Consider the following 22,594-nt stretch of genomic DNA (forward strand, 5'->3'; position numbering starts at 1 on the left):
TAAAACACTTCTTTAATCACTGAAAACACAAGTCCACATTAGGAAATTATATTTTAGGATACTTATACAAAATTTAACACAAAATTATAGACTTTGATAATAAGCAAATATGCATGTTGCTATTCTTTGTCTTTTACTAATTTCTCTATTCTTGGAATTAAAGATGTGACTGCCAGTCTCAGGGCAGGGCCAGAAGCCAACAGATTTCTTTGTTTTGACTCAGTCAAAGCTGAAAAGGTAGCATCACATAAATACACAGTGGAAAAAGGCAACAAAAACTTCATCGCCTTTTCGTGCAGTTCTGGGTAGCTTGTCTTTGCATTTATCCAAAACTGAGTGACAGGCATAGACTTAAACACTGACTGTAGTCCTGAATCAGACGATAACTGGGTGAGCCCTTCTCCTTCCCTGCTGCTCAGGTGACTGTGCTGGTGGCTTGTGAAAGGGTTCATGATCCACCAGTTGCCTGCGCGAACATCTTCTGCCGTGGGGTAACAGGCCTCGAGCACCTGACCAAGTCCTTCCAGGTGCTCCAAAATGATGTCTCTGATGCTGCTGCTGTGCAAGTCTGATGAACTCCAGAACTCCGAAAATGCAGGGAACATGTCATAATCGTTCTCCTGTGTGCGCCCCAGCCATGTTTTTAATTTTTTCTTAAACGCATCGATTTTATTATACAAATTGAAGAAAGTAGTCATAGTTCCCTGCAGACTCAAATTTAATTCATTTATAAGTGAAAATATATCGGCCAAATAGGCCAGCTTCGCAACCCATTCCTCATCACGAAAATGCCTGGCTAACTCTGAATGCTTCTGGTTTAAAAATATTTCAACTTCATGTCGTAACTCAAATAATCTTGTTAAAATTTTCCCTCTTGCTATCCAGCGTACTTCAGCAGGGAGTGGTAAATTCACATGCTGGGACCCCATCTCTTCACACAAAATCATTAACATGCGTGAGTTCGATGCATTGCTCTTTACAAAGCTTATAATCTGCGCTGACTGCAAAAGGGTTTTGTGCAGGCCTGGGGACAACTTTTCTGCAGCCAGATGCTCCCGATGAATAAGACAAGGAGTAAACGCCACTGGGTTTAAGGCAACTTCTTGAATTTTGGCCCTTAAAGCAGAACACCTGTCAGTCATGCTTGCCACCCCGTCCAGACAGAGCCCGACACAGTGCTTCCAGTTCAGGGATTTACTACTGATATACCCATTTATTAGTGCAAACATTTCAGAGTCCCTCATTGGAGAAGGCATTTCAAGGCAAAATAGTAATTCTTCTTTTATATCTTTACAGTCATAATCAATGAAACGAACATAGCACAGAAGAAGGGTGGCATCCGAGACCTCTGCCGACTCGTCCAGCTGGAGGGCGAACCACCCGGACTCTCGGACTTTCTGGATGAGCTGCTCTTCGATGTCGGCAGACAGCTCCTGAATCCTGTGTCTGACGGCACTATGAGAAAGAGGAATGGTCTTCATCTTGTCCCCAGCACTTGAACCCAAAACCTCCGAACACGTTTCTACTAAATACGGTTTAATGAAATCTTCAACAGTGGACAATGGCTTCTTGCTGGCAGCAATTTGGAAAGCAACTAAGTAAGAAGCTTTCACCAGTGACTTTTCAACTAGTAAACATGTTTTAAGAGAACTGTTTGGACATTCCATTTCAAGAGATTTTTGTTCAAAAAAATCTACTGGTTTGTTTTGCAGTTCCGAATGCTTTGTCTTCAGATGATGAAGAAGACTGGCTGGCTTCAAGCTTTCACTGGGCAGGATCTCACCGCAGATGACACACTGAGGCCGCGGTAAACTTTCTGTTGAGCCAGGACAGATAATAAAGCCAACTTTTAAATATTCTGCATCATAAGTCTGGAAAACACCTATTCTTTTTTTCTTTGCAGGTGGAGAATCAAGTTCTGCATCATTTTTCTCATTGGGCACAGGTAAATCTGGATGAAACATTTGAATCATGTTAGAAGCAATTTCTTTATAGTTTTCCTCACACATTCAAAATTCATATTTTGCTACTATTTATTTTCATCAAAACAGTACACAGACTGGCTTAAATACCAACCAGAGTAACTACAGGGTGCCATTAAACAGTTTCTACTTCGCCCCAAGTTGCAGACCAAGCAGACTGTGATACACGTGTAAGTAACCCCAAGTATCCAAAAGATGACTAGAGTTAGAGCTGAGGCCCAAAGAACATGCCAAATTATGAATAAATTATTTTACTTACAAACAATTCAGATTTAAAAAAAAAAGCATTGGGAAATCTGGATAAGGAGCAATGCAGTGCTCACTGTACCGCAGCTCCAACCTCTCTGAAATTTGTTTTTCTAAACTGAAGTTGGGAAAAATATAAATGGTAATTATTAATTTTAATATACAGTATGGGGCAGGATGTGGAGAACCAGATCTTTAACACATGGTTTACATCTTTAAATACATATTTACTCTTCTATAGCTTTTTATTAACTCTAATAGCTACTAAATTGAACTCATATGCATACAAAGTATTATGTGGAACATGGATGGATAAAACTTTTCTTGAGGTCAATTCAGCAAGAGGTATCACAAGCCTTAAAATCTGGATCCATAATTCTACTGCTTAGAGTTTACTCTGAAGATATAATCAGACAAGTAGACAAAGATCCATTAAGACGGCCGACCACAGCACTGATTACAATGTGAAAGGTGGGGACATGCATGTGGCTTGGAGCTGAGACACCCACACCCTTTACTGGAACACCTGGGTTTCAGTCCCAGCGCTGCTCCAATTCTAGCTTCCTGGTCATGCACACCCTGGGAGCTGGCAGGTGATCACTCAAGTGGTTGGTCCTTGCTGCTCCTCTGGCACACCCAGATGGAATTTCCTGGCTCCTGGCTTCTGTCTGGCCCAAACTAAGCTGTTGCAAGTAAGCTTTTGAGAGAGCTAGCAGAAGGCAGCTCTCTCTCAAATAACTAAAGCCAAATTAAACTTCCATACAGGGTGCTACTTGCATTACATATGTTGGAATCTGTGTCCATTCCTAATCACAACATACATCTGAATTTATACTGATGTGGAATGTTTTCAATGCTTTGTCTGATGACAAAGTAACTGACAGCATAGGAAAACAAAATTGCATCTGGAAATTCAAAGAAGTGGTGAGTTCACACACCCAGACATATGGTGTCCATAGATGCCTTACCCCCTCACATGTGAAAGTACAATAGGAACTCAGGTTCACAAAAGTGCCCCGTAACAGGAATACAGGACAATTTCCTGAGAAAGGAAAACAGAATTTTCTCCCACCAAAAGAAAGGTCCCCTACAGAAAAATACACGACTATTTATCGGTAGACAAAGCCACTAAAGACAGTATGCTCTATGAAAATAAAAATAAAAACTGATTTTGGCAGAGCTGGCTTTTCATGTAACTAATAGGAGAGAGGCCCTCCAAGTAGTCTGCATGGCTGGGGCCCACTTCCCAGCATGCCCCACTGTGTGTTCACATGACATCTGAATCAGCAGAGCCTTGGACGCAGCACTATACTTTGTCACCCCAGCAACTGTGCTCAGTGTTCAAAATAAAAGAACCAGGGTTAAATTAGCAATGCTTTTAACTACATCTGTATCTTAGTAATTCTATCAGCATGTCTACAAATGTGAAAACTAGCAGTGCACAGGTTACAGAAAATGCCTGTCTACTCGACACAGGCTTTGTATGCAGATGGATTCAATTTACCAGTGATTAGAATTAATAACGATAATTATATAAAAGGATAAGGTATTGTTATTTAAAGATTTAAAGAATTAATGTTTTTACATTCAAGAACTGTCCATTTCACTGTGACTCATGTGGACGGACTCTACTATTTGTAATAACATTGGAGAAATCAGTGAGGGAGGCAGGAGGGGAAAGCACTGAACCTATGGAACAGTATTAGAAAAACTAAACAAAATGAAAAAAGAAGAGTGAGCTAAAGCTGTCTCACAATTCAGGAAAAAAGTGTCCATTTTCCTTTCTTAAAGCAACTAAAAATCCCAAACCAACCAACCAGAAAACAGACCCTGCACACGGAACAGTACAGCGACACGTACCCGCTTGACACTCCTTATGCTGGATGTGGGGTTTGCAGGAGGTGGCCTTCGTCTGTGTGACAGGCTTGCACAGTAAGGCTTTGTTCTTTAAAGCCATGGGAAGCTGGGGAGACTCGGGTTTTGTGGCATCTGCTTGCATACTTTCCTGGTGAAAAACAAATTCAGGCACCAAACGGATATTTTTAGTATTTTATCACTGACCCAACTGCTACTAATAGAAAAGTAGTATGTATCAAGAGAAATAAGAGTAGGTGCAATAAAGAGGTCATTCAGGGACCACAGAGGTCACAGACAGGGACTAATTCCTAACTCTCCTCATCAGCATCACTTACACCTACCGATTAAAAGAAAAATTCTATGGGGCTGCTGTGGTGCAGTGTCTAAGCTGCCGTGTGCAACACCGACCTCTTATCTGAACACTGATTCAAGTGCAGGCTGCCCCCCTTCCAACCCGGCTCCTTGCAAGTGCGCCTGGGAGGACGGGGGATGGCCCGAGTCCTAGGGCCTCTGCCATGCACGCCCCAGACATGATGGAGGTTCTGGATCCTAACTGCAGCCTGGCCCCGCCCTGGCTGTGGCGGCCGTTTGGGCAATGAATCAATGGATGGAAGGTTCTCTCTTCTCTAACTCCCTTTCAGATAAGTCTATTTCTTTTAAGGCAATTTTCTTAAAACATTATTGGATGGGGAGGATGTGTTGTGGCTGCCAGCCTCCTGGAGTGTGCTGAGTCCCAGCCATTTTGTTTCCCGTGTAGCTCCCTCTAATGGCCTGGGAAGGAAGGTGACCCAGGTGCCTGAGCCCCTGCCACTGCTGTGCGACACTCAGGTGGTTACTGGCTCCAGCTTCGGCCTTGGCCTAGACCTGGTGGTTTGTGAGCATCTGGAGAATTACCCTGCAGATGGAAGACCTCTCTCTCTCCCCTCTTCTCTGTCACTCTGTCTTTGAAACAAGTACATCTTTAAAAAATTCTTTTTCTTTCTTAAGACTTATTTATTTTTATTGGAAAGGCAGATATACAGAGAGAAGAGACAGAGAGAGAGATCTTTCATCTGTTGGTTTCCTACCCAAGTGACTGTAAGGGCCAAAACTGAGCCAATCCAAAGCCAGGAAGCCAGGAGCAGCTTCCGGGTCTCCCATGTGGGTACAGGGTCCCAAGGCTTTGGGCCATCCTCTACTGCTTTCCCAGGCCACAGGCAGGGAGCTGGATGGGAAGTAGAGCAGCTGGGATATGTACCAGTGCCTATATGGGATCCTGGTGCATGCAAGGTGAGGATTTTAGCTGCTAGGCTACCGCACCAGGCCTGAAATAAAGAAATCTTTAAAAAAAAACCTTCAAAAATAGGAGCTGCTGGGTATGGTTTATTGAGAGAAATTCAGCATACTAATGGAAGATCTTAATGGAGAAGCTAGGTGTAAACTATATGGGAACTTTTCGTGCCGCTTTCCAATTTTTGTTTTGCAAATTGACTCTTACTTTTGAAAGAAATTTTTTTCTTAATTTTTAAAGAATTACTTATTCATCTGAAAGGCAAAGCTGGAGAGAAAAGAGTGAGAAAACTCATTTACTGGTTCATGCCCCAAATAACTGCAACAGCCAGCACTGGGCCAGGCCAACACTAACAGAAAGAATTCTAACTGGATCTTCCACAAGGGTGGCGGGGAACCAAGCACCTGGGCTGTCTTCTGGTTTTGCGCACATTAGCAAGAGCTGAATTGGAAGTACAGAAACCAGGACTCAAAATAGTGTCTCTACAGCATGCCAGCAGTGCAACTGGTGGCTTAACCTCCATGTCACAAAACTGCTCCCCCCTCAAGTATATTTTACTTTTCTTTTAAAGATTAATTTATTGGGCCAGGCTAAGCTGCTCTCTGCAGCACCAGCATCCCATCCAACTGCCAGTTCAAGGCCCAGCTGCTCTTTCTCTGATCCATCTGCTTACAGACTGGGAAAGCAGCAGAGGATGACCCAAACACTCAAGGGGAACCCAGAAGAAGCTCGTAGCTTCTAGCTTTGGCCTGTCCATAGATGCCATTTAGGGAGTGAACCAGTGGATGAAAGATTCTCTCTGTAACTCTTTCAAATATATAAATCTTTTAATAAGTTACCTATTTGAAAAAGTTACACAAAGAGACAGAGATTGAAGACAGATCTTTCATTCACTGGCTTTCTTCCCAAAAGGGCTGGCAATGTCCTATGTCAGTGCAGGGAACCAAATACCTAGGCCATACTCCACTGCCTTAACAGGTGAGCTGGACTGGAAGTGGATCCGCCAGGACTGAACTGGTGCCCACATAAGATACCTGCACTGCAGGTGCTGGCTTAAGCTGTTACACCACAATGTCAGCCCTCAAAGTCTATTCAAACAAACAAACAAACAAACAAACACACACCTGAAATATCTGCATATGAGTCTTTAAAAAACTATGTGTCAGCTTCAAAAATTTTTTGCATGAGAATAATTTTTTTTAGTTCCATTTTCCATGAAATTTTTGAAGTACCTCATTGGTGTAAGTACACATGGGTGTGTGTACTCAAAGCACAAATGGCAGCATGCTATTATTAGTCTTACATCGTTTGACTACCTCAAAAGTGACAACATTTATAAACAAAGGTCTTTACAAAACAAAGCTAAAGGATAAACAGTAGAGTGCAAGGATGTATTTAAAGCATGTTTATTCATTCAGCAAATATTTAGAGAACGTTCACTTCCAGCCAGACACTCTTCTAAGCCCTGAGGATGTGGCAGAAAGTGAGACAGTTTTGTATTATGGGCTTTACATTCCACAGGGAGACAGAGGTGAAACATGGAACGTATAATTCTAGGTGGTGATAAGAGCTATGAAGAAAAAGGAAGCAATGATGTTGAACAGGGGTGATCTTGGAGTAAACATCTGAGAAGGATTTTTTTGATTTGTTTTTAAGATTTATTTGAAAGACAGAGTTACAGACAGAAAGAGGAAGAAAAGGGAGAGAGATGTGTCTTTCACCCACTGATCCCCACCCTGAACAGCCTCAACAGCCAGGGCTTGGCCGGTCTGACGCTGAGAGCTTCCTCCAGGTCTCCTGCATGGGTACAGAGGCCCACGCACTAGGGCCTTCTTACCCTGCTTCTCCATGCCATCAGCAGGAAGATGGATCAGAAGTGGAACAGCCAGACCTTGCACCAGTACCCAAATGGGATTCCAGGCTCTCAGGTGGCAGCTGTACCTGCTATGCCATAATGCCAGCTGAGCAAGGGATCTTCTGAATGATTCAAGAGTAAGCCAAGCAGAGGCCTGGGATCAGAAGAGACCAGGCGGAGGGATGGCAAGTGCAACACCCTAAAGTGGGAAGCCTGCCTTGCTTTAGAAGCACCAACAAAACAAGCTGGGGACAGAGTAACGAATGAATATCAACGTTTCATCCTGATGGCATTGCCAGATTCCTTCCACAGATCTCACATCAAATTACACAACCATGAGCAATGCATGGGAGCCTGTTTCCCAACATTCTAGCCAACCCAGTAGTATCAAATCTTCTGCTATTTCTCAGTGAGTGAAAAATTATCTTACTGTGGTGTGGTTAACAATTCCTCTTCTGTGAGTTATCTATGCAGATCCTTTGCCCTGCTTGCCTTTATTTAAACAAAACAAACAAAAGAAAACCCACTAAATCCATTCATATTTTTTAGTGGGTCAAGTGACAAAGTTCAAAGATTCAAATGGTCAAGAATGAAAAACCAATTTTTTCCTCTCTAAGTTCTCCCCTAGCCATTTAGGTAACCATTATTCTCTGCTAAATGGTTGCCTTCTAGGGATACTCTAGACATACATACAAGCACATACATGCATGAGTACCATATGTTCAAGCCCTACAGCAGTGTATGTTATCCAGCTTTTTTCACTTACGAGGTGGCTCTATGGACAAAGCTTCCACATCCTTTTTAACAACTGCAGAGTATTGCACCGTATACATAACCCATAAATTAACTGCAGCCAGGCCATATCAGCAGGTATAGGGACCGGAAAGAGCCTATTTATTTCAGACTGATCCCATAAGGCTCTTTTTGCTAACTCACATGTAACAACTCAGAGTGAGCTTGCTGTGGCTTTGTTTTCAAGCTTCATTTCATACAAGTGCAGAACGCACTGAAGGAGAAGTTTGTAAAAAGAGCTCCTAGGCAAGTGGTGTCTCCACGTTACAAATTTTAACAGGTTCTGGGCTTGAGCAATGGCTCAGTGGCTAAGTCCTCACCTTGCACACACCAGGATCCCATGTGGGCACCGGTTCCTGTCCCAGTTGCTCCACTCCCCATCCAGGTCCCTGCTTGTAGCCTGGGAAAACAGTAGAGGATGGCCCTAGTCCTTGGGACTCTGCATCCACATGGAAAACCTGGAGGAAGCTTCTGGCTCCTGGCTTTGGATTGGTTCAACTCCAGCCATCGTGGCCACATGGGGAATGAACCAGTATATGGAAAATCTTTTTTTTCTGCGTCTCCTTCTCTTTGTAAATCTGCCTTTTCAATAAAAATAAATAAACCTTTATTTAAAAAAATATTTTCTACATTTCAACATTATGAAAGATATTTTTCCTGTACTTTCATTGTTTCTTTTTTTTTTAAGATTTATTTATTTTTTATTGAAAAGGCAGATATACAGAGAGGAGGAGAGACAGAGAAAAAGATCTTCTGTCTGATGATTCATTCCCCAAGTGACCGCTATGGCTGGAGCTGAGCCAATCCAAAGCCAGGAGCCAGGAGCTTCTTCTGGGTCTGCCACACGGGTGCACGGTCCTAAGGCTTTGGGCCATCCTCTACTGCTTTCCCAGGCCACAAGCAGGGAGCTGGATGGGAAGTGGGGCTGCCGGGATTAGAACAGGCACCCATATGGGATTCTGGGCGTGCAAGACGAGGACTTTAACCACTACACTACTGCGCTGGGCCCCATTGTTTCTTATATTTAGATCTTTTTTACATTTCAATTTCATTTTGAAGTTTTAAATTGTGAGGTAGATAACCATTTTTTTTTCATTTTCTTGCATATATCTATCTAGTTCTCACATAATTATTTGTAGAAAAATCTCTACTGATCTGAAATGCTACCTTTATTTATCAACATAAATACAGATGTCTACATATATTACAATATTCATATTTATAAATACACATATTTATAATATATATATACAATATCTACACATATACACATATTTGCTCTACTTTATTTCCTATTGAAATGCTGGTCTATTCATATACCAGTATCAGCTATTTTAACTCTCCAGCTCTATAATGGCTATAGTTTTCCTATGACATTAACATAAGGAAACTAGTCTCCTTCCCCCTCTGTATTCTTCTTTTCTAGATTTTCACTAAAAATTTCTGAGCAAAGAAGCACATGAGCGGGTGAGTGTTTTTAGAAGACGAGTCCGGAGGGTGAGCATGGGGCAGGGTCGTCCAGACACGAGAACATCCACATCGCATACCGGGTCCAGCTCATGGCTGAGCTCTCTGCCCATCTCCACTCTCCTGGGAACATGCACCCTGGGAAGCAGCGGATGATGGCTCAGGTACTGGGGTCCCTGCCACCCCTGTGAGACCTCAGCAGGCATGGTCCAGTTCTGGTTGTTGTGGTCACTCGGGGGCTTGGGGAGTTAACCAGTAGGTGGGTGAGTTGGTCATCTCAATCCCTCTTTTCAATTAAGGTTTTGTTTTGCCTTTTTTTAATTAAAAAAAAATCATTCTGTAATAGAATGCAGAAAAGACTGCAAAAGGAAAGCATGGCTGCAGGACAAGGAGGGCACTGCAACAACCTAACAGAGACAATGGTGCTGAAACTAAGGGGGCAACAACAAGGCTGGTGAGGAGGAGGACGCTGGAGAGCATGACAGGGGCACAGACGAACCCTATGCAGATGGACAATCTGAGATGGTTAGTAACATCTAAGTGTAAGCCTCAAGTACCAACTGGCTTTATAAAAACGAAGCTCAAAGATCAGGATAACAGAAATCAAGACATCATACCCAGAAGCCAACAGGAATGTAGCAAACCTAGTAAGCATCAACATGGATAGGCATTTTTTAAAAACACGAAACATTTTTAGGGTTTCTGTATACGAAAGGCACAAATCAGTCTGAAAGTCACACAGCAAAACCCTCACAAGTGCTTCTGGAGATGTGAAAAGGGGACAGATCAGGATTATAAAGAGGGGTGGAAGGGTACGGTGGGCAAACGACCCAAATCTGACAAAGGTTAGACTCCGGGTATGGAAACACAGGCAGGGGTTGGCCAACAGTGCTCTGTAGGCCAAGTGCAGCCCACCACCTGCCTTTGCAAGTAAAATTTTGCTGCAACACAGCCACATTTGCTCATTCTGTGCTATTCATAACCTCTTGCACATTCTCAGAGCTGAAGTGGCAGTCTTAAGTCACAATCAAGATCATACATTCTGTGAACCTAACATATTTAAGTACTATCTATACCTTTACACAAACAGTTGCATGCTTTTGGCAGTAATTTTCCTTTCTATACCATTCTCTATTTTCATCTTTAGATTTAAAACCATTTGGGGCCAATGTTGTGGACAGCAGGTTAAGCTACCTATGATGACAGCATCCCATATGAGCACTAATTCAATTCCCAGCTGCTTCACTTCAAATCAGCTGGGCACTGATGGCCCCAGAACCTGGGCCCCTTGCACTCTCCTGGCTTTAGCCTGGCTCAACCCTGGCCGCCATCTGGGAAGTGAACCAGAAAATGTAAGTCTTTATCTTTGTCTGACCTTCTTTGTGTCACTCTGCCTTTCAAAGAAAAATAAACAAACAAACAAAAAACCCTTAAAACAACTTAAATAACTTGAGGGAGATTCATACTAAAATCCTCAGGGAAACAACAACAAAAATATTCTGAAACTGTCCATTTATATCATTAAGAGCACTACGTTATTTACTATTACACTAAACCAAAAATACTAATCAGAGCTATCCTGTAACACAGTTTAAATGACTGGTGAATTATAGCAATACTCCACACAGGGAACCTTATATAGGGCAGTCATTAAATATGAATTATTTGTTCCTGAAAAACCTGAATAATTCAACATTGGCCTAATTCAAGACTAATTGTCCCACACATATAAAGCAGAGGAGGGTATGTTCTCAGTGTTCATAAATATACAACCAATATAGAATGCTTTCCTAAATATATAACACATTAATATCTTAGTTATATAATTGTGTAGTTCAATATGTAATAATTAATCATAGGACTTTATAATCTAAGGTGCAATAACTAATATTCAAACACAAAGCTAGTTTAATGGCATTTCATTAACTATCATGGAATACTATCTGAAATGAATTAGGTAGAAATCATCTTCTAACAACACAAATAACAGGAGAGTGAGAGGCACTATTAGGGCAAGCCATCCTACCACACTATGATGAAAGCTGGTCTCATTCCTTGGAAGGCTTTTGTTGAAAGGTTTTTTCCCTCTGATTTTTTTATTTCAACAAGAAGTTGTTGAAACACGAACACATTTCCCATCTCTGCCTCACCACCAAGGACAAGCAATCCACATTTGGATTTCCAAACCCAGTTACCAGCTACTAAAATGCAGCCACAAGCCTTCATCTACAGCTTTACCCTCAGCTGTGCTGCACGCCCAGGGTAACTGCAGGGACGCCCTGCCTGCTGTGTTTCTAATTCTAGCAAGCATTCCTTTGTCAGTATCTTCTCCACCCATTTGGTACAACCCTACCTTCTGCTCCACTCTCACACATTTCTCAGCAGCAAGCTCTTTGTAAAGCTCAAACTTGGTAACAGTTCCATAGCCTGCTTGCTCATCTTTATATTCTTAAACTCTCACTGGGCTTGAAAACCAGAGAGCCAGCAGTGACTTAGAACAAACCCTGTGTCTGCCACCTTTCAAACCATCAAAACACTTCATGCCTTGGCAAAGCCAACAGTTGACACTTACAGGGTACTGTGGCAGCACTGACTTCACAGCTGGGCAGCCAGGACTTTGTCCATTTATTCCATGATCTTCCTCTGGCTATAATTCTGGGAACTAGAGGGTTACACCTGCTCTAATGCTACTTTTGGTTTTTCGAGCATTACCTCCTATCATACAGAGAAGAATCTCATAAAGAGCAGGGGTTTGGTCACCTTGAGAGCTTTGTCATATCTAGTTTCTGTTCCCACATTACTAAATTTGGGACACTACAACTGGAAGACTAGTTGAATGACACTGTTATATGTTTTTTTTATTTTAAGTACTTAATTTTATCTAGAGCAAATGTTAAAGCTAGCACAACCATCACTAAAAATATGAACCTTTCTGACTGCCAGAATGGAAATTAAGTACCTCTTGAAAAATGTGATTTTGGGAAGTTAGCAGGATAGCTCAACTGGCTAATCTTTCACCTGCAAGCACCAGCATCTCATATGGGTGCCGGTGCATATCTGGGTCGCTCTACTTCCCATCCAGCTCCTGCTTACAGCCTGGAAAAGCAGCGGAGGATGGCTCTCAGGTTGTTGGATCTCTGTACCACGTGGAAGACACAGAGAAGCTCCTGGCTCCTAGCTTTGGATCAGCTCAGCTCCAACCATCACAGCCATTTGGGGAGTGAACCAGCAGAGAGACAATCTCTGTCAATGCTTCTCTCTGTAGTCTGCCTTACCACTAAAAATAAAATAAATCTACAGGGGAAAAAATGTGATTCAGGGAAGCTGCACAATATTTCAAATTTTGGACATCAAGTAACAGTTTAAATATTCTTTAATATTAATTAACTAAATATTCACTTGGCAGTATTTTCAGCCTCACATAATCCAAAGTTATATCAAATAAACTACACTAACTTCCAAAAGACTCTCTAACCTAAAAGGAATATACTTGAATATGGCAATAAATGCAAGAAATCAACAAAGTTATTAAAGAAATGATGGAACACAAAAAATAGATCAGACTCCTCACCAAGGACTATCAGTATGAGCTCCGAGGACTACATCCCAATCGCCAAGGAGACCATGGGGAATTGGAGTGCCTTCGGAGGCCGAGAACTCTGAGGTCACCCATTTCCATTTGGGTCTCACACATGGGATGGAAGAAGCCCATACCCCGCCTTGCAGGATCCAAGGTCATCGGAACGACAACCAGGAGCACTGAGCGGTCCGCAGAAACAAAACAGTAAACTTCCTTCGGGACTAGGGAGAGGAGCTTTCTCTGGTTCTTGCCTGGTTCTAATTTTGGGTCCCCACTCTCTCTTATAATGACCATCAGGATTGCTCCAGAAATCCCTCAAAAAAATTAACAAATAAACAAATAAACAACAACAAAAAAAACCTAGAATAGATGGAGAACAGCGAGGAAAGCTTAGAAATAGGAAATGGGCAGGGGGGATGCACTTATAACTCACTGGGTGAGACACGAAGATTGGTTGCTCCTCACTAGGGTATTGGGGATTTCTCTGCACACCCCTCCTAAAACCGTTCACCTAAACTGTTGACATATGTCTTGTTATAGTTATAGAGCTAGACTACCCAAAAAACAGCCAGGTTCTGCAAAATCAGGCTTCAACACTATGAACTGCTAAATACTAAAATTAAAATAGACATGAGACAGCTGAATAGTAATCTATAGCCATTTTAAGGTGTATAGAACCCAGCTGTATATAAACTAATAATTGTAATGTCAATGTAGAAGTCATAGGATGTGGTTCAGAACTTGTACTCTTTTTGTTGTTGTTGTTGTTGTTTTCTCTCTCTTTGAACATGCTGGTTACACAATATCATATCAACTAATTCTGGTACGTTATAAATTGTTACTGATGTAATGTCGGCGCTTTCAATTGATTGGGATGATACTCTTTCGGCTGTACCTTCAGACCAGAGACTGTCTCCCCATGAAACTGTTGAACTTATCTGCACAATAAGATGCTGGACTCTATGCTTTGTAGATGCTTGCAAGGAAAAAAAAATCTCAACTGAATTTGATCTGTGGTAATGCAACAAGATGGAAGAATCCACTATGGGGGGGGAAGCGGGTTTTGGGGAGGGGAGGGGGGAATCCCAGTGCCTATAAAACTGTGTCTCATGATGCAATGTAATAAAAAAAAAAGAGTAAAAATAAATAAATAAATAAATAAGAGACTGACAGAATTATGATTCCTTATGAACGACTACACCATTGTAGTAAAATGGGGAAAATCTGTTGAGGATAGGGGTTTGGGGGAGGGGAGAATCCCAGACTATGAAATTGTACCACGTAATTCAAAATTCAAAATAAAAATATACTGAAAAATCAAAAAAAAAAAATAGATCAGACTTGCATTCTTGTTGATGATCAAGGGTTAAGCTGTAAGATTTTAAACAAAGGCGACTATACAACAATATACTACTACACTTTAAGGCTAAGCTATAGAGAGCAAAATACTGAGATATGCATCAGGAAGTGAAAACAAACCCACATGGCAACAACAGGAAAAATATTAAAACTTACATCATCTGTGGTCTTTGCTGCCTCCTCAGTAGCTATGGCTGTTAGGGATAAAAACATACACTATTATCCCCAGAATATAAGACATAAATGTCAAAACCAAAAAGTTCCTCTTCTCTCAGTAAGGTGGACTACACCAAAATTTCTCAAAAAAATGGTCCAAGGAAAGGCACCCAGCAATACCACAAGGGGAGGGCATGCCATTCCCAGGCCCAAACCCACCCTACTACATTAGACTCCGGTGGTAAAGAAGCAGGTGCACTGCAACCAGCGGGGATCTTAACAAAATAAATCATGCTCACCACCTCCCTCCCACCCCTCCCCCTTGCTTGCTGTTTATTCGGCACATGCTTCTTCATGAAATACAGCCAAAACCACTGCCACAGGAAGCAGCGCCACCTGGAGCCAAATGCCCTCATATCAAGTCATACCTTTTAAAACCGTGTTAGTGTCCACAGTGGGTTGGGCAGGTGTTTTTGCCAACGACACCACTTTGGTTATAACTGGGGTTGTGGTCATCCTCACAGGGCGGAGCTCCACCAAAGGAGTTGGGGCCTTAGAAATAGGTACTGATTAAAATAAATAAGAAGGTAAGGCCTGAGATAACAAAAGGGTCACACAGAAAAATCCCGGTCTAACAACTCAGCTTTCTAGGAGAAGTAAAAATATTGAACTCCGTACTGAGCTGGAGGAAGCTGACTAGATTAGCTTTCATTTAGGCTTAACAAGAACCAGCCTCTCAAAACTACAAAACTCAAATGATATTTAACAGGTAAAAATGCAGGTACTAGCCTCAGAATTCACTGGGTTGTTGTATAAATGAACAGGCTTCTTAGCTTGTTTCAAACACAAATCTGACATGACAATGACAAAAAGTATGTAGATGAGAGAGCTGCCCACTTGTGCAACACTAACCTTCTTAACCCACATTAACTATTCACCACTTGGTCCTAGAGAATGGATGGAGAACAACATAACAGGTGAGCCAAAGGCACACCTAACTGACTTAAAACACAGAAAGTGCAGACGAAAGGCCAGAATACAAAGGGGTCAAAAAAAGTGAGTTCTGCCAACGAGGCACTAGAAGTCCACGCCAGCATCTATCCCTCTGTCTGACCACATTAGATGTCCTACTTGCAAAATTGTTTATTCTTAGCAAGGAAAAACTTCTGCTACCCAGGAAGAACTGGTCTACTTTATTGTTTTTTTTTTTCTGGGATAATTAATGTTCTGTTCTTTCCTTGACTACAGGCAAACTCTGGTTGAAATCACAATACCTGTATTAGCACACATTACATCTCCCCACCTTGCCCTCATTTTCTATATTGACTTCTAGTTTATTAACTGAATAGCATACAGAGAGACATAGACTAATACACATTAGCATTAAGTCATTTATGTGCAGCCTCATTCAACCAAAAGAAATCCAAACAGTTTTCTATAAAAATTCATACTAAAACACTAGTGTGTTTGACTATGACAGCAAAAAAGCATCTGAATAACTTTCTCCTCAAGGGCAAACCTTTAAAATATCTTAGAGGGGGAATTTAAGGATATTCAGGCCATCCAATAAAATCTTGTTTTTGCTAACAGTGTATGCCAACAGTATATCCAAGCAACGACACAAGGATCTCATTAGCCACAGTTACTGTTACCTTTACTTTGTGAAACAGGGTCATTCATAACTTGCTGATGGCAGAACTTCAGGACACAAAAGAGGTTACAGAAATGTTTGACGTTGCCTCGCCATTTTATGGACTCAGTGAGCTTGCCCTGTCGTTTACAGCCGTCACATTTGGCCATCTGGGAAAGAAACGTTAAGACAGGATAAGCTTAGAACCATAAAGTAATACTAATTTAAAAATTCAGAGAATCAGATACACTTTGAGAACGGCACAGATAAGTCAGCTGAGGCCATAAAAGGTTCCTATCTTATACTCTTATATATGTGATACATATATTTGTTTCATACAGATGCCCCAAGTTGAGACATACAAAACTTGCTCTTTTGTTTCCAAAAGTGATAAAGGAATATAAAGATAAATTCTACTTTTGCAATAGTAAGAGCAGAGGAAATGTTTATTCTAGTGGTTAAGATGCCAGTTATGGGGCTAGCAATGTGGTGCAGCATTAAGCTGCTTCCTGTTTTGCTGGTGTCCGTCACCACAGTGTGGAGACTAGTCCTGGTTCCTCCCCTTCAGGTCCAGCTCCTTGCAGATGTACCTCATAAGGCAGCAGAGGAAGGCCCAACTAGCCAAGTCCCTGCCATCCACAGGGCAGACCCAGATGCCTCCAGCCTGGGCCAGCCCTAGCTGTTGCAGCCATCTGGGAGTAAACTAATGAACAGAACATCTACCTTTCAAATACATAAATAAACAAACCTTTAAAAAACAAAAGATCCCAGTTAGAGACACCCGAGTTTGATACCGGGTTCCAACTGCTGACTTAAGCTTCTTATCAATGCAGACTCCAAAAAAGTAGCAGTGGTGTTTTAAGTGATCAAATTCCTGTCACCCATGTGGGGCACCTGGATTGAGTTTCTGACTTCCACCTTTGCCCAGTTCAATTCAGCTATTCAATTCAACATGTAAGCATGTGTACAGTAAACCAGCAGACAGGAACTCTCTCTCTCCCCCTCTGCCCTTAAATAAACAAACAAAATATTTAATTGCTAGAAAGCTTAAGTAGCAGCATATTGCAATTAAAAAAATGTGCACTTTGGAGGCATGAGGAATATGACTCATCCAATAAGCATCCAATTAGACATTCTTTGTCTTGAGTACTGCTGTTACTACTACTGGTCATATAATGGGGAAAAAGACACTGCCATGCCCCTTCCCCTAAGAAAGTCACAGCTTGTGGGGGGAGAAGAGAGTAACCCCATGCTGTAGTATAACAGGTTAAACCTCTGCCTGCGATACCAGCAACCCACAGGGGGCGTCGGTTCAAGACCAGACTGCTGTGCTTCCAATCCAGCTCCCAACTAGTGTGTCTGGGTGAGCAGTGAAGGGTACCCAAGGTTCTTGGGCCCTGTACCCCACAGGACCTCCAGGCTCCTGCTTCAAACTCACCCAGCTCCAGCTACTGCAGCCATTTTGGAAGTAAACCAGCAGACAAAAGATTTCTCTGTTGTCTCTACTCTCTCTGTAAATTTGCTTTCAATTAAAAATAAATAATTTTTTTTTAAATGAAAGAGAATCATGTTGGGAGGGACGTAGCTATCCAAACAGGGATTTAACTACAGCACTCCAGCTGCTCCTTCACTTCAAAGTTTCCTAAAGTGCATTTTACTTAACCTCACAGGACCTCATTCTTTTCTAATTATTAACTGACAATAATACACCTATTTCTTGAGACAATGATGAGGAATAAATGAAATAACACTTTAGGAACACCAGATGTGTACTAGTAGTTCCATTAATTATATCTTTTATTGGCCTTTCAAAAAGTTAATTTTCTTGGGCCTGGTGCAATGGTTCAATGGCTAAATTCTTGCCTTGCATGTGCCAGGAACCCATATGGATGTCAGTTCATGTCCAGCTGCTTCACTTCCCTTCCACTCCCTGTTTATGCTTTGGGAAAACAATAGAGGACGACCCAAAGCACTGGAACGCTGCACCTGCGTGGAAGACCTAGAAGAAGCTTCTGGCTTTGGATCAGCTCAACTCCGGCCACTGTGGCCACTTGGGGAATGAAGCAATGTATGGAAGAGCTTTCTCTCTCCTCTTTGTAAACCTGCTTTCCAATTAAAAAATAAATCTTTTTTAAAAAGTTAACATTTAAAAAAAATACTTATTTTATATTTGAAAGGCAGAGAGACAGAACAAGATCTTCTCTCTGCTAGTTCACTTGTCAAATGCCAATTATAGCCAAGGCTGGGCCAGGCCAAACCCAGGAGTCTAGAACTCAATTCACGTCTCCCACGTGGGTAGAAAGGACCCATGCTATTAGACCATCACCTGCTGCCTCCCAAGGTGTGTATTAGCAGAAGGCTGTTATCAGGAACACAGCCAGCACTTCAACCCAGGTACTACAATATGGGGCGCAATGTACCCCAAGGGGAGTCTTCATGACCTCCCCAAACACCTATCCCTCACAAAAGTTAACCTGCATTTAAAAGCAAGACTGGTGGACCTGACCATGGCTCAGCTGGCTAATCCTCCCCTTACATGTGTCAGGATCCCATACAGGTGCTGGCTGTTCCACTTCCCATCCAGTTCCCTTCTTGTGGCAGTCGAGGATGGCTCAAAGACTTGGAACCCTGCATGTGCATGGGAGATCCAGAAGCAGCCCTGGCTCCTGGCTTTAGATCGGTTCAAGTCTAGTCGTTGCAGCTACTTGGGGAGTGAATCAATGGATGGAAGATTTTTGTCTCTCCTTTCTGTCTCTCCTCCTCTCTGTAAATCTGAATTTCCAAAAAAAAGATAAAAAAAAAAATCTGAATTTCCAATAAAAATAAATCTTAAAAAAAAAAAAGGTCTGACTTCAAATTCTTCACCATAACCTGAATGACAGAGCCACATTAAGGCAACCACAAACATCTAAGCTGAAAGAACTAAAGTTACCAGTAAGGCCAATGTGCCTTACATATAAGAAAAAAACAAAACAACAAGGAGCCTGGCGCAACAGCCTAATATCTAAAGCCTCACCCTGCAGCATTGGACACTGGCTCATGTCCCAGCTGCTCCACCTCCCTTCCAGCTCCCTGCTTGTGGTCAGACATAGCAACAGAGGATGGCCCAAAGCACTGGGACCCTGCACCTACATGTGAGACCTGGAGGAAGCTCCTGGCTCTTGGCTTTGGATCGGCTTAGCTCCAGTCATTGCAGCCTCTTGGGGAGTGAATCAGTAGATGGAAGATGGAAGAGCTTTCTCTGTAAATCTTCCTTTCCAATAAAATGAATAAAATTTTATTTTAAAAAAAAAAGGAAGAAAAGGAAAGGAAGAAGGAAAGAAAGAGAAAGAAACACAGATCTTTGATCTGCTGGATCTGGCCAAAGCCAGGAGCCTGGAACTCCATCTGGATTCTCACATGGCTGGGCAAGGGCCTAAGTACCGGAGCCACCATCTGCTGACTCCAAGCGTGCAGATCAGCAGGACACCAGAACTGGCAAACGAGCTGGTATTCATAGCTAGGCACTGTGGTGTAAGAGCTGGGTTTCTCAAGTAGCACTATTAACTGCTGCTGCCCATAATTTATTTTACTCAACCTAAACATGAAACAAAATCCAAACAAATTCAAGCAAAAAATTTAATAGAAAATAACATAAAGAAAGCAAAAAACAACAACAAAAAAAAACAGGTATCACATTTACCTGATAAAACAGAACTGTGAATTTAGCCATGCACTCTTCACAACAAAACTCTTCCAACTTGCCCTCCAAACGGTTTTCTATCAGATTTGGGGATGTCTGTGAACAGTAACTGCACCTCTTACAGTAGGTTCCCCATCGTTCTCCAAAGTCTCGTGCAGAGAGGAATTTGCAAACTGAGAACCAGAACAGATGAAAGGAAGAAACATCAAATTTACATTAACGTAAGAGAGGGCAAATGAGTTTCTATGGTCTTGGTCAAAACTTGCTGACGTCGAAACATCCAATTAATGACTTCTAAAGGATAGTCTCCATAGTCATAAAACCAGCTCTTCTCACGCTTTAAATATGTGCTAAACACTAAAATCATCAGGGGGCCCGTGTTGTAGCACAGCACAGTAAGCCACTGCTTGATAGCAACATTCCACACTGGCATGCCCCCTTGAGTCCTACACTTGGCTACTTAGCTTCCAGGGCTGCTTTCTGCATTAGCCTGGCTCCAAGGCTGGCTCTAGCAGCCATCCCAGGAGTGCATCAGATGGATGGAAATATCACTCTGTTTCTCGCGCTCTCTTGGTCATTTTGATTATAAGTACATCTTTAACAAAAAATTAGATCATAACAGATGCAAGAACAAGATTTCTTGATGCCCTAGTTAAATTTTTCAAGAAACTGTCTACCTTAATGTCTTAAATCAATTCTGACAGCTTTTCTTTATTGCAAACATTATAATATTTTAAGCAGATAGACTTTAAAGTTTTTTTAAAGTCAAGATAAAAGCATTGAAATTTTGCCTCCTAAGACAAAAATTGCCTGTAAATGAACCAGATTCATCACCCAACTAACTCATCGTGCAGTATTTCCCAGCTATCGGCGGCTACAAGGGTAAAGCTGAACTTTTGTGTTTACCTTCACTACAGAATGGCTTATCAACCCCCGAAAATCGCACAGTCTCCTTGATAATTTTCTGCAGTTTACAGTAGTCACACATGGCTATAACTTTATTTTTCTTTTTGTATACATCAGAGCAAGTTTTGCCACAGAACAAAAACATTTTACCCTGCAGAGAAACAAAAGTCATTAAGCTCCAGCTAAACAGTTGCTTAATAAATCCTCTTCCATTTCAACGCAAACCAAGAGACTGTCAAAAAACAAAAGACAAAAGTGCTACTACTGAATACATGTATATTCAAGCCCTTTCATGATCTCTTTACCTTATAGAAAAGGAGCTCTGGTTTTCTGGCAAACATGTGGTTACAGTGCTGACACCTGAGTTTAACAACTGCATGGGATAAAGCAACTTGCTGGGATTGTATAGCAAGAGATTGGAGACTGGCAGCAGCTGAGCCGCTGACGGAGATGGGGACAACCGATGAAGCTGCAGAAGCAGTGCTTCCTCTTGCTCGCTCTGCTGACCCAGAGGGCGGCTTTACAACCACTTGGCCCTGAGACAGGGGCACTGCTGGAGAAAGGTCTGTTCCTTTGGGCTTGTTAAAGACATTCTGAATGAACACAAGACAAGGGAGAGATGTTACCAACAGAGAAACAGCACAGTTTAGGAATCTTCCTCCCCTCATTGTTAAGAAAATAATTCTCCCAGAGACACTTCTGAAATTTTCTATCTCACAGAAAGATGTTAGGTAAAGAGCAGCATTTCATAACAGAAGGCCTGAGAACGACACCATCAGAAGGCTGAGGCCTAGCATGCACGGTTTCTGGACCCCACAACACAGGCCTCTGGTAAATCACAGCCGCCCTTCTGGCCCCTGAGACACCCTGCAGCCGATGTGCATTCACAGCCAGCTCCTGACATGCATTAAGACGGCTGATCTATCACATCTTAACTCACAACACGCTAAGCTGCTGCCTGTGATGATGGCATCCCAAATGGGTGCTGATTGGTCCATTTCCAATCCAACTCCCTGCTAATATGCCTGGGAAAGCAGTGGAAGATGGTCTTGATGGAGTTCCAGACTCCTGGTTTCCACCTGGCTCAGCCATTGCAGTCATTTGGGACTGATCAAACAGATAGAAGAAAGGTCTCTACGCCTCTGCGCCCCTGCTCCCCATCTCCGTTAACTCCATCTTTCAGACCAACCAATCAATCTTAAGACCAAAAGACACAATGGCCCCCAGCAGTCTTTCTCTGGTTGCCAGGGACACTACACCAGGTATCTTCCCACCCAGAGGGACCACTAGGCTCTGCTCTTTCTGCATGTCCTTCTAAGACTGAGAAGTGAGTACAAGCGGCTGCCTCCAGTACCCCACTGGGCATCATTAGGAATCAGGCCCAGGGTAACAGATGGGCCAAATAAGCTACCATTCTTCACCACACTGCCTATCCAAACCAAATTTTAGCTGCCATCCATCTGAAAAAACAGAAGGTGCTGAGTCAAGGACCTTGAGTAAGGAAGAAAACACTGAGGCATAATATCTGGGCTCAGGTACACTATAGAGTAAGTGCTATTAACTGAGGGCCACCGGATATTTTTCTTTTTAAAAGTTGAACTTCTGTAAGGTAGACCTTTAGCAAACAATGCTTTGCCACTGGACAGTGACTAAAAAAAAAGAGCAGGGACAAACATATCATCTTGGGTCATACCTGGAAAGCCACCACACAACTGGAGCTGCAGAAGCTGTATATAGTTCCATTTGACATGGCCAGGTGATACTGAGGGATGGCTGAAGTTTTACAGCTGTGACATGATACCTGGACCCCTT

General features: G+C 42.2%; 1 protein-coding gene across 2 annotated transcripts in view; it reads right to left on the reverse strand.

Moving 5' to 3' along the window:
* Positions 1 to 22,594, reverse strand: part of ZMYM6 (zinc finger MYM-type containing 6) — a 38,772-nt gene continuing 16,178 nt past the window's right edge. The window contains exons 8-16 of one of the 2 annotated variants that reach the window (XM_040974184.1): positions 22,476 to 22,591; positions 21,088 to 21,375; positions 20,783 to 20,933; positions 19,877 to 20,049; positions 16,217 to 16,364; positions 14,993 to 15,130; positions 14,565 to 14,602; positions 4,089 to 4,233; positions 1 to 1,951 (exon numbers count right to left, since the gene is read on the reverse strand). In XM_040974184.1, coding sequence (XP_040830118.1) covers positions 120 to 1,951; positions 4,089 to 4,233; positions 14,565 to 14,602; positions 14,993 to 15,130; positions 16,217 to 16,364; positions 19,877 to 20,049; positions 20,783 to 20,933; positions 21,088 to 21,375; positions 22,476 to 22,591 — 3,029 coding nt within the window. In that variant the 3' untranslated portion in view covers positions 1 to 119. The remainder of the gene's footprint in view (positions 1,952 to 4,088; positions 4,234 to 14,564; positions 14,603 to 14,992; positions 15,131 to 16,216; positions 16,365 to 19,876; positions 20,050 to 20,782; positions 20,934 to 21,087; positions 21,376 to 22,475; positions 22,592 to 22,594) is intronic. The other variant, XM_040974185.1, reaches the window with a different exon arrangement.

This window comes from Ochotona curzoniae, unplaced genomic scaffold (assembly GCF_017591425.1).
Source record: "Ochotona curzoniae isolate NIBS_2020 unplaced genomic scaffold, NIBS_Ocur_1.0 contig_2404, whole genome shotgun sequence".
In the NCBI taxonomy this organism is placed as follows: Eukaryota; Metazoa; Chordata; class Mammalia; order Lagomorpha; family Ochotonidae; genus Ochotona; species Ochotona curzoniae.